The sequence below is a fragment of the Lipophrys pholis genome, assembly GCF_963383615.2.
Source record: "Lipophrys pholis genome assembly, chromosome: 22".
Classification (NCBI taxonomy): Eukaryota; Metazoa; Chordata; class Actinopteri; order Blenniiformes; family Blenniidae; genus Lipophrys; species Lipophrys pholis.
The window spans coordinates 1000622-1013585 of record NC_137644.1 but is presented as its reverse complement, the minus strand read 5'-3'; the positions used below and the strand labels follow the sequence as shown (position 1 = coordinate 1013585).

General features: G+C 42.2%; 1 protein-coding gene across 2 annotated transcripts in view; it reads right to left on the bottom strand.

Annotated features, from left to right (window-relative positions):
• The window catches only part of scube1 (signal peptide, CUB domain, EGF-like 1), a gene marked incomplete at its 3' end in the record, with an annotated part of 251229 nt that overhangs the window by 215999 nt on the left and 22266 nt on the right, over positions 1–12964 (bottom strand). For both annotated transcript variants that reach the window (XM_080492502.1, XM_080492503.1), the window contains exon 2: positions 12513–12635. In XM_080492502.1, the coding sequence (XP_080348628.1) occupies positions 12513–12635 (123 nt within the window). The remainder of the gene's footprint in view (positions 1–12512; positions 12636–12964) is intronic.

Genomic DNA, 12964 nt, shown 5'->3' with positions numbered 1-12964 from the left:
TGCATGCCTCCCCCGCCTTCCATCCTTCCCAAAAGATTCACCGTCTCTTTCTCAGCCTATAAAGCAGGTCAGGCATTTGTCAGGGTGACGTAGATGAGAGGAAAGTGTTCTCTAGTTAACCAGGTGTCTTTCAGGACATAAAGGAATACAACCTGAGACACAATCTAAAAAAATGACAAGGAGAAATCATTCAGACGTGGTGGTTCCCAACATCTACTCAAATAGGATACTCTAATATATGCAAGCCAGTTCCATTTATGATTTTAAAGTTGATTTTAGGAGTGATTTTCACTGTGACAGACTGTCTTTTCATCTACTACAGAAGTCTCCAGTGCACAGGTACACACACTTTATTCAGTGTGTTACATTCAGTGCATACATGCGTACATGCGTCCAACCTGTCAGGACGAGCGTTAAGCCAGTTAGTTGGTCAATCCAACAGACGGTGCCACTATAAAAACCATGGAGAAAGCAGAAAATCGCAGAACATTGCAGTAACAATGATAGTGAGGAGGAGGCTCACTGTGCGGTTTACAAGTCAATGGTGCTCGGAGCAACTGAAAATGAAAACGGCTCCCAAGTTTCCCAACTTTTTTGAACCGTGCACCACGGCTGTAGTAAATAGTTCTACTGCACATGCGCAACAAGATGGAGACTAACAATGACAGCTTCCAGAGTGGCATGACTCCCCGTCAATACTCTCCTGGGACTTGTAAGTTTTATAGTTGAGAGTCGGGGGGGGGGGGGGCAACCTGCGTCTTGGGAGTCACAGGCGGCTGTTTGCACGTACCTACTGTCAACACTGCAGATCAGTAGATGTACTAGGAGCACTTCAGTCTTTTATCCATTAATGGAGGTTCAGCCAATTAAAAAAACAAGAAGTGTCTTGGCCAGGAGTCGAACCTTCTGCTTGACATGTCGAGAACACCGCCGCTAAATTATAAGTGTGCCACTGATAGCCGGGATTCTGACAAGGCTTTTGTCACCGTGTTACTCAGTTTCAGAGAGAGACCTGAGTGCGTGGAACCCTGAAGAAATATAACAGGCAGAAGTGCAGCAAGTGAGAGAGACAGCATGGACAGGTAGAGGACAGGAGTCGTTCACATTAATGCAGCTGTAATACTGCACCAGGAGAAATGTCAGGGAAGAAATGCTTGGTAAAGTCAAAGTATGAAGCTGAACAAAGGACATTCCTCGCAGAGAGGGTGTGGGTGTGTGGGTGTGTTTGTCTTTTTAGTTCCATGGTCATATTTGCGGGTCTTGGTCTCTGACTGGTTGGCCGCCCCCGTAATAGTATCCGACTCAGTCATCTATTCATACGAATGACCATAAACTAGCCAAGGTTAATGTTTATCGCGTATTGGTCTCTGCAATCCCGTCTGTGATTTTATTACAGAAACAACAGAGCCACCTCGTGGCCGAGCACGCTAACGACATCATTTTCAGCATTTCTTCCGTCTCCGTGTAAACAGCCGAGGTCGGCCCAGGACTCGCTGGCTTGGTCAGGGAGCGGCTCGGTGTGCCCACAGGAGACACGGAGATGCCTGGGTTCTTTGCTCTCTGTATTGCCACAGCAACCCGATCCAGACTAAGCAGGGATGGATGGATGGATGGATGGATGGATGGATGGATGGATGGATGGATGGATGGATGGATGGATGGATGGATGGATGGATGGATGGATGGATGGATGGATGGATGGATGGATGGATGGATGGATGGATGGATGGATGGATGGATGGATGGATGGATGGATGGATGGATGGATGGATGGATGGATGGATGGGCACTGTTTTCAAAATGTTGTCATAATTTGTTATTGCCCATTGTCCTGGTCATCATGATACATTCATTAAATTCAGGACTGCTGGAGCAGGAAACATTGAAAACATTCAGGACTGCTGCCCTCGAGGACCAGGAACGCCCACCCCTGTTCTGATCTCAACATGCCCCCACGGTTACCGAGGGTACCACCCCATTGCTCCGTACCTGTGAGGTTCCAGGAGACAAACACAAATATGAATGAAATAAAAGCAGCGTGGACAAATTCTCACCACTGAGGTTTGTTTTTTCACCCATTCTAGCCATTATTAGCTGTTATATCCGTTTTAACTTTGTTATTTAACATTTTTTTACTGTATTTTGTGCAACAAAATGAACACAGGATAATTATTCACTCACATAATAAAGTGCTGATGAGGAGCTGGAGAGCCACGTGCTGCAGACCTCTGGCCAGATGTTTGGAATAGCGCCACACCTACTTTTAACACTGCAGATCATCAGACGTTTGAGGGGCACGTGAGACTGATAACAGTTTGCCCTCGCACACACATGGACTCTGTGACACCTCTGATGGACTCTGTGACACCTCTGATGGACTCTGTGACACCTCTGATGGACTCTGTGACACCTCTGATGGACTCTGTGACACCTCTGATGGACTCTGTGACACCTCTGATGGACTCTGTGACACCTCTGATGGACTCTGTGATGTCTGGCACCAGGACTGGGCTCAATCCTGGGCTGTCTCCATAAAAACATAAAATACATTTGTGGAGTAGTGTAAATCTGATCGGCACCAAACAAGCAGATTGAGTCTTAGGCTGTGTTGTATGGAAGCCAATGAGGCTCAAACATCTATTTGAAATGTATCAACAGAAACGCTTTTTCATTTTCAGATTAAACTGCATTTTTTGACTCATAAATATAAATGAATGATCAATCATCCAAACTGCTTTTTAATTTCCTTATACAAGACTGCTCAATCTGTGCCTTAACTAAAATGAAAAAGAAAATGACATTTAAGTTTTAATTTTCAAAAGATGCCCCAGCAAATAGAGACCAAAATTCATTTTGAAATGTCAAATTTGAAAATTAAAATGCATTAGCAGAAATACTTTTTCATTTCCAGGTTCTGGCTCATAAATAAACATAAATAAGTTTGACTCATAAATAAAATTATTAATGCATTATTCAAACTGCCTTTTCATTTTCTTATTCATTCTTATTATGTTGCACATTGTGTAACAGAACTCAAAAGAAAACCTAAAGAGGGAATCGCTTTTTCACTTTCATGTCCGCCGCGCAAGAAAAAGATCAATATTCAACTTGAGTTCGCATTTCAAACGGGGCAGGAGAGCGACGTCAGCAGTCGCTCTCCTTCCTCTGACGGCCTCGTATCTGAACGGTGGAACCAGGAAAGTGAGAAAACATATTGTCAGGTTCTCTCATAGTGAAGGAACGCTGCTTGTTCACTGATCTGCTCACGTACTGTGAGGTTTCGTTGCATTTCTGAACGTGCAGTGGTAGCTGAACGTACCGCGGCCGCTGAACTCACTGCGGCGGCTGAACTCACTGCGGCCGCTGAACTCACTGCGGCCGCTGAACTCACTGCGGCCGCTGAACTCACTGCGGCCGCTGAACGTAGTGTGGTACTCAGTCGGGGCTCTTCCCAAACAAGTCAAACAAGCATTGAAGGATTCAGTGAACACGTCTTTTTATTAAACTGATTCTGGTCATTCAGTCACTCTAAAGAGCTGCTTTGCCCCTCATGTCTCTTCTCCTGCTCAAGCTCAAATATGCACAGCGCCCCCTGGTGTATTAGATGTGCAGCACAAACAGAAGCAGTGGAGCCTCTGACGTCGCTCTCCCTCGCCCCCTGGAGACGCTCAGTGGAATGGAATTTTGATCCTTTTGTTGCAGGCGGACATGAAAACGAAAAAGTAATTCCCTCTTTAGGTTTTCTTTTGAGTTCTGCCAGAACATGTTCAACCTGAATAAGGAAATGAAAATGCAGTTTGAATGAACTATTATTAATTTCATTTATGAGTCAGATGATGCAGCTATGTTCTTCAAATGAAAAAGCCTTTTTGCAAAAGCATTTTAATATTCAAATTTGACATTCCAAATTAATTTTGGTCACTATTTGCTGGAGTGTCTTTTGAAAATTATATCCTAATCATCATTTTCTTTTTCATTTTCAATAAGTCACACAATAAGCAGCCTTGTCAAAGAAAATTAAAAAGCAGTTTGGATGATTGATTATTAATTTTCATTTATGAGTCAAAAAATGCAGTTTAATCTGAAAATGAAAAAGCGTTTCTGTTAATACATTTCAAATTGATTTTTGACCCATATTCACTTCCATAGTGTTGAAGTTTGATTAAAGCATGACAGAAGACAGAAGACAGAAGACAGAAGACAGAAGACAGCTCAGACCAAAGCGCTGGAAGTTGACGACTCGTTAGATGTCAGAGATTTTAGAAGGTTTCATTGTTCATCCTGATTGATGTGCAGAAATCTAGTGAATCGGTGAGTTCCCTGCTGGTTGTTAAAAAAAAGAAGAAGAAATAAAGATCCTGAACAGTGAGTCCAGTCTAGTTATGGACGTTATGTCACATGCTGTAGGTCACAGCATCTTTTCTGCATTGCAGAATTTACTCCTTATTTTGTTAGACCAGCACAGTATCATAGATCTCTTTACCAGTTTTCCTTTAAATTCTGTCAAATGTCTAGTATTGGATGATCATATCAGCACAAAGTCAAACATCATGTTGGCTTTATTCTGCCAGTGGTTTCTTAACTTTATCTCAATATCACAGTTCTATCAATTTTGGATTTCATTTGAGTTTATCATGAGTTTTTCTTAATTTCTCAATATTGCATTCTGTCGCAACATTCATTTTTAAATGTCCAAATTTCATTAACATTTTCGATATCAAAATGTCAGGTTTTAACTTTATTATGCAAAATTGTATTACGATTTTATATTATGAAGTTTCCAATTTCACCTTCAGTCTTTTTCACCCCGTTTATTCTTTTTATGTTTCAAAATATTTTCATTAGGAGGTAGGGTGGAGCAATACAATGTCATCATTTCACTTTGGAGTTTAACAAATAAATCACAATAATAATAATGTTGAAGAAAAATAAAGTTGTGAGGAAAACATTACACCTCCTTTGGTCATTTTGTTCTATTTGTTGTGGCCCAAAAGAAAGACTTGGGCAAAACAAATAACACTAAAATAACAGCAGAAGTAAGAGGAAAAACAATAGAAATCATAATGAATAAAGTATTGACATGGAAATATATTATTATTATTTATACTACTACTAATAATAATAATAATAATAATAATAATAATAAATACATATGCGTAAGCCCACGCACACTAAATACAAATGTAAAAAAGCACAGGAAATGAATCGATAATTTTAAAAAAAACATGTCTGGTTCTATTGAAAACATGGGTCTCTGTTCTCCAACGGCCGAGGTGAGAGGTCGGGGGGAGAGGACGTAATGTATTATGCAATGCATTCTGGGTAGTAAACTAACAAAGCTAACCGCGCAAATTGGAAGAAGCAAAGTCAGTAAGAAAACGTTAGAAAATATCTCGCAAGCAGACGTGGAGAAGTGAGGAAGAAGGAGGGAAAAAGGCGCACATTGATATCTGGTCTGAAGACTTTATACCGTGGTTGTTTGTGGCTACCCATTAGCCACAAGCTACCTAGCCTAGCCACCACAGGCTAAAGCGGCGGGACCAATCAATGAGATGTGTTTTTTCTTTACTTCCTCTCTGGTCAGTGTTTGTTTCGGGTGACAGCACCCCCAAACCACACAGCTGCTGTAATTGGTTTGGTCCGGTCTCAGAAGTGAATGTGAACGCCACCCGAACCAAATGAAGGCGTGACGATTCCCAGCTCCACCTGTCCAAAGTGAACCGAGTCCCAGGCCATCCGAATGAGAGAGGCTCCAGAGACTCCTGAAGCAGTTTAGAAATGCTATAAAAGTGAGAACTACTGAAACTGTACCCAGACTCCTTATACACTGATGAGGCTCTAAAGGAAGTACAGACTCTTGAGGATTGACATCGACTTTTCAAACCAGGATAAATCCTAACATTTAGAACTTGGTTCTTAAAAAACTCTGAAAAGACACAAATTCTTCAAATGAGATTCAGACTCCTAAAGCCACACCTCGGACTGCTTTAAACAGCTGAATCCTTCAAATTGTAAATGTACATCTTAAAATATTGACAAAAACCTATCAAAGGGTTAAACGTGTTAAAGGTGTATCCCAGCAGAGCACTTTGCTCAGAGGTTCTAAAAGTAGACTGAAAGGAAGCTCTTTCACTAAACAGGCTCTTCTAAAGAGGAACAGTTTTAGATCAGAGGGCTAACCAAGTATCTACTTTTCAGGTCAGGATTTAACTTTCATAATTAATAATGTGTGTAGCGATGGCTGACTCTGTCTGGAGCATTTTCTATTTACAGTTTTTTCCAGTCGCTAACAAGCGTTTGTCCAAACAGTTGTCACATTTTCAAAACTCTAAATACAATTAGCACAGCATCGGTCTTCTGTGGCCACACCATTCACACATTTCATGTCGTTTTCACACAATATGCAGTCAGTGAACACATTTCCATAATGCTTACATTTTCTGAACAGACAAGCTGTACCTCCCAACAAAACTATGGATTGTTTTTGTAGTATTTGCGAATGTTAACACACAACATCCCACAATAGCAAAAACAATATTCCAAACCTTAAATACAGTAGAAAAACCTCTGCTTCTGCAATGATGAGTTCAAAAACAATATATCTCAGTTGATAATAAACAAACAATTGAATAATTTACACACAGCTGATTTATGTTGGGTAAATTGGGCCAACCACAGCTGATTCCATTCTGGCCTAGACTCAGTGGCAGGAGTTATTTGTTCCATTACATTCACACTACAATAAAAGGAGGACTTTAAGGAGGGATGTTTTTGGAAACAGAAACAGAAAATACAAACACTGCAATGTCTGGAAGAGTAAGAGCAAGAGGCCCAGGGAGAAGAGCAGTGAGAGGAGCAGTGAGAGGAGCAGGAGCAGTGAGAGGAGCAGGAGCAGTGAGAGGAGCAGTGAGAGGAGCAGGAGCAGTGAGAGGAGCAGGAGCAGTGAGAGGAGCAGGGAGAGGAGCAGGAGCAGTGAGAGGAGCAGTGAGAGGAGCAGGAGCAGTGAGAGGAGCAGTGAGAGGAGCAGGGAGAGGAGCAGGGAGAGGAGCAGTGAGAGGAGCAGTGAGAGGAGCAGTGAGAGGAGCAGTGAGAGGAGCAGGAGCAGTGAGAGGAGCAGTGAGAGGAGCAGGGAGAGGAGCAGGGAGAGGAGCAGTGAGAGGAGCAGTGAGAGGAGCAGTGAGAGGAGCAGTGAGAGGAGCATTGAGAGGAGCAGTGAGAGGAGCAGGAGCAGTGAGAGGAGCAGTGAGAGGAGCAGTGAGAGGAGCAGGAGCAGTGAGAGGAGCAGTGAGAGGAGCAGTGAGAGGAGCAGGAGCAGTGAGAGGAGCAGCAGCAGTGAGAGGAGCAGTGAGAGGAGCAGTGAGAGGAGCAGTGAGAGGAGCAGCAGCAGTGAGAGGAGCAGTGAGAGGAGCAGTGAGAGGAGCAGTGAGAGGAGCAGTGAGAGGAGCAGTGAGAGGAGCAGGAGCAGTGAGAGGAGCAGTGAGAGGAGCAGGAGCAGTGAGAGGAGCAGGGAGAGGAGCAGTGAGCGGAGCAGTGAGAGGAGCAGGAGCAGTGAGAGGAGCAGTGAGAGGAGCAGTGAGAGGAGCAGTGAGAGGAGCAGTGAGAGGAGCAGTGAGAGGAGCAGGAGCAGTGAGAGGAGCAGTGAGAGGAGCAGGCCCAAGGAGAGGACATGGTAGAGGCGTAACAATGCGTGGTGGTGACATTCCAATGGCTGCAAGAAAAGTAGTCAGTGATGAAATTGGTGCCACTATCATTGACCTATAATCAACCAGGGTTTTTCACTAAGGGAGGCTGGTGAAAGAGGACAGCCCAATTTGAGGCGGTCAACGGTTGCCTCCATTATTCGCATCTTTCAACAAACCAACAGGTAAGTATTGCATTTTACATGGATTGTTTCTATTCTCACTTGACATGTAAATAAGGCCATACAGTAATGCATTTTTTTGTCCCTCTAAAGAATGCAACGTCTTCCACCCTCTGGAGGAAGAGGAAAGCTCCTCAATAAGGATCAAGAGCTTGCCATTGTGGAAATGGTTGTTGCAAATAATGCAATAAAACTACATGAAATTCAGACTAGAATTGTGGAGGACCATGAGATATTTGACAATATCGATGGCATCAGCTTCTCAACCATTACACGGACATTGTCCAAACACAGAGTGCGGATGAAGCAGCTCTACACTGTCCCCTTTGAGAGGAACAGTGACAGAGTCAAAGAGCTACGACGACAATATGTCCAGGTATAGTGTATATTCAATTCAATGTCCAGTTCTATACAGTAAGCTTTGCACTTTGCAAGTAAGTAACCTACACAGTAATAGGTTACAGTACAGTATGTTATACAGTAATGATATGATTTACATTAACTTTGTTTCAGAGAGTTATGGAATTGGAGGCCAACCAGGCCCCTCATGAATTTATATACATAGATGAGGCAGGATTCAATCTGGCCAAAAGGCGCCGACGTGGACGAAACGTAATTGGAAAAAGGGCAACAGTTGATGTGCCAGGACAGAGAGGGGCAAATATTACAATGTGTGCAGCAATTGCAAATGCAGGATTGCTCCTTCGCAGATGCCAGGTTGGACCCTACAATACAGAGCGCCTCCTTGCCTTTCTTAATGAGCTCCACCAGCGCCTGGTTCCAGAGCAGGATCAGGAGGGTGAAAACATGAGGACCTTTGTAATCACCTGGGACAATGTGGCTTTCCATCATTCACAAGCAATAACAGCATGGTTTGAAGTCCACCCAAGACTGGTACGTCTCTTCCTTCCACCCTATTCACCTTTCCTCAACCCCATAGAGGAGTTCTTTTCTGCCTGGAGGTGGAAGGTCTATGACCATCAACCACATGACCAGATGTCCCTCCTTGAAGCTATGGATGCTGGCTGCAGGGACATCACAGTTGATGATTGCCAAGGGTGGATCCGACATAGCAAGCGGTTCTATCCCAGGTGCATCGCCTTGGATAATATCAGATGTGATGTTGATGAAAACATGTGGCCGAACCCTGAAGATCGCAGAGATCAGCTACAGTGATTTTGTGTTTTTTTTTTTTAGTTCTCCCTTTTTTTTCTGGGCTTTTTGCAGTTGTTCTTTTGGTCAGAATGCTCTTATTTGTTTCATGGATATTTTGTTCACTGTAAGCAATACTGTAACTTTTTCTATTCTATCATACTGTAAATAGTATTTCTACTGTACCTCCTGAAGTAAAAAGTAAAGGAAAAACATGATTTGCTTCTTACTGGAATGCTTTGAAATGTGAACATACAGTTCCCAACCAAGAAATTTAGTGTAAAAACGGTGGATTGTCTGTTCCATCCATCCATTATCTATACCGCTTATCCAATGCAGGGTGGGGGGGGGGGGGGCTGGAGCCTATCCCAGCTATTAGCAGGCGTTAGGCAGGGTACACACCTGGACACGACGCCAGACTATCGCAGGGATTGCATAACATAAAACTCTATGCAGTTTTTGTAATGTCAACAATAGCAAGTATTTTGAAACCTGGTGTACTTTGATTGACTGAATGTACCTTGTGAAGTGAAAACAAGTGTTATTCTTTGACAGAGTTATTTAATTGAGTCAGATTTCCAGTGTTTTGGTAAAGGTAGTGTGTTCAGAGAAAGATATGTTCTATTTTGAAATGAAGAGTTAGTATAAATCTAACAAAATGTGTTTTTGAGAAGAAAATTATCCATTTGGCCAATTGTGTTTTGTAGGTGTGAATCTGTGTTCAGAGTTTAGAAAAAGTATCTGAAGTATAGGTAAGCGCTTGTTAGCGATTGAAAAAAACTGTAAGCAGCTATAGGTTCAGACTTCTGCTCCAACTCATCTAAAGTACTGAGCTTCTTTCATCGCTTTATTCTTCAATTATTCAGACACTGAACAAAATGTCCACCCCTGATGTAGACAGACACTTGCACGTCAAGCAACAATGACAAGCAACAACAAGTAAAAGAGAATATCAGAATGCAATTTTAAAGCAATGTCAGTATCGTAAAGAAAACTAAGATTGATACTATCAACCACCAGAGGTGTAGTTAAGGGTATAAGTATGTGTATGCCATGCACCCACTCAATTTTCAGTCAGCATTGCGTACACCCACTTCCAAATCCCCGAGATACACAACTCAGCAGTATCTGCGAGTGAGATTGACTAGTTTTTCCCTCGGATAGCGAAGCAATGACTCACTCTCCTCTGCCTTTAATTGGCTGGTACTTGCTGTGTTCCCTGTTCTGATTGGTTAATGTCTATGTTTATTGTGCAGCATGAGGGCTGACAAGTCAAACAGTGGCAGAGTAGAGCAAGTATTACTAACTGCTAAAGTACCAAAATGATATGTCAATGAGCAATACTATGGTCGGATTTTTACTAGAGTAGTCTTATGTGCTACTGTTTCAAAAAAAGATGCATTTTCTGGGCTGCTTGGAAAGAAGGCAAAACTCCAGCCTATATCTACTTTTCCATGAACCGCTACGCCACTGCCGAACAAAATGACATTTTCTTCAGCAAGTTCCCTCTGGCCGAAGAAATATGGTTCGGCTGTGTCAAAGTATGTCGGTGCCGCACTGCCAAAGCTGCAGGACTGCTGTGTGCTGCCCTTTTCAGCTCGCTAACGACTGCATCAGTCATATTTTAATCATGTTTAGCATGTAACCTTGCTACTGTATGAGCCCTGAGGCTCGTTCACATGTCGGAGGGCAGAGTTGCGTTTTTGTTGTTTGGTGAGTCACAGCGCCCCCTAAAGGCAACTGGGAATTGGGTTCTTCTGATTGGTTTTACTGAATACTGTTTATGTTGTAGTTTTTTATACTTTATATGTAAGTCAAACTGATTCACTGGGTTTCATTTAAAAAAAAAAATGTATTTGCTACAAAATGCAGGTGAAGTAGTTTAAGTTAAGATAAATAAGAGAAACAAGACTGCAGAGTGTAACTGGGTTTTTGTTGTTCTGACTGAATAAAGTTTAAATAAGTTCTTAAGTCGTTCTGAGAAGAATTTTGATTCAATAAGTGAGTTTTACAATAAGTTCTAGTTAAACAAAGCAGTTGTACAGCGAGGCGGTCGCTTTAACAACAGACGTCACCGTTTTAAAACTCCAGCTCTCCGAGGAGAACGGCGCTGACCACGGCGTCAAAACAAAGAACAGCAGCTCCTCCACTGGAGCAGGCGATTCACACCTCTGTGAAGCTGCGTCCTCCTCCGCACAAAACTCCCTGAAAATAGTCCCAATCATTCGTGTTGTGTTCGAGCTGGAAGCACTGCTGTTTGTGCTGCCTTGCTTAATAATTTCCCCAGGGATTAATAAAGTGATTCTGAGCTTTTAAAGATAGAACTAGTTTAATATGAGATGATGACGTCATGCAGACCCCACATTGTCCACATGGAACTAAGATACTTTGATCCTTAACGTCCAGCCCTGCATTAGTATAGTGACCCAGCCTGGTTCAGGGCTTTGATCAGCACAATGGACCAGCGGTTGGCTTGTTGTGGTGAACGCTTACTAGACTGATAGTCACAGTACTTAGTAAGTTTACTACTGTAATTGAAGTAGAAGATAAACTTTCTTTCATATTAATACATACTTCATTTGACTTTATCTTAACATAAACCTCGCCTTTAAGAAAGAACAATTTATGTATAATAAATCTGATATTCTTTATTAAAATACACATTGATTGATTGCTTGTGTTTGTTGAAAAATACATGAGAAGAGGATCTTGAAAAAATTATTGCATATTAAATCGCAATCTTGAGGAAAGAAATCGCAATTAGATTATTTTCCAAAATAGTCCAGAATAGACGAAGATGAGTTTGGGTCTGCTTATGATGATTTAAGGTGGAATGACTGAGGTTGCACAAAAACAGCTGTAGCAATCTAAAGACCTGATTTATAAATGAAACATTAAGTTGGAGAATGTGACTTGAAAAACTGACAGGAGCAGCTAAACAAAGGCTGTGAATGTAGTTATAACAGCGGTGCAAACAGAGTGGAGCTGGATGGACAGCAAGTGATCGTTACGCTGAATGTTGTAATTGTGGCAACAATATTACTTGCATGAGGATTTCGTATTATTAAATGGCTTGATTATTAAATTCAAGCTGTCCATGTTCTGCATTTTAATCAATTTTAATCATCATTTCCTTTTAAAATTGGCTGATAAAAGTCTTCCCAACTCCTGGGTAGAAAGCTTTATGCATTAATGTTTTAATGGAATTGGTCCAGTGCAAGAGGTCCCCCCCCCAAAAAACCTCCCACATGTTGTTGAATAAACCCGTTAAGCTCTGTTGACCTCTGACTCAGGAACTCAGGCAATGCTGACACAAGAACACACTCTGGAAATGTTCTTCTGTCTTGGTTTCCAAAGAATTTTACGTTTAGACAGTACGATAAAAGTGGATGACTTGTTTAGCTTTGCATGAAAAAACACTTTGCCAACTCGACCCTATCCAGTCCTCCTTGTGTTTCTTCTTGTACTTGTACCAAAGAATCTTAATGAAGGGACTCACCCTCACATTGCTTGCCGTCTCCCTTGTAGCCTTGCTTGCAGATACAGTTGTAGGACTTGGCTGTGTTCTGACAGAGTGCGTCGATGTGACAGTCGTCGGAGCCTTCCGTGCACTCATCTGCATCTGAAAACACAAAAAACATCAATACCCAATTAGACCCGAGTCCCCGAGGAGTCAGCCACTCTCAGGGATTCCTGATTGATTCATGATACATGGGATCAATGGCCACCTCAGACATTATTCCACTACTAGGCACTATTGAGAACAACATGAGAGGTATCAAGGCTAAATGAACACATGGAGGAGGGTTGCACTGGACTCTATACACAGACCGCTGTGTTCCACATTGCATCCATTTCCTTTAGTCCTTTCTTTGTCTTTTTAATAGATTGCAGACCACCACTTGTGTGTTGTTTAGCTTATGACACATCCCAGGAATAGATGGCGCAGCA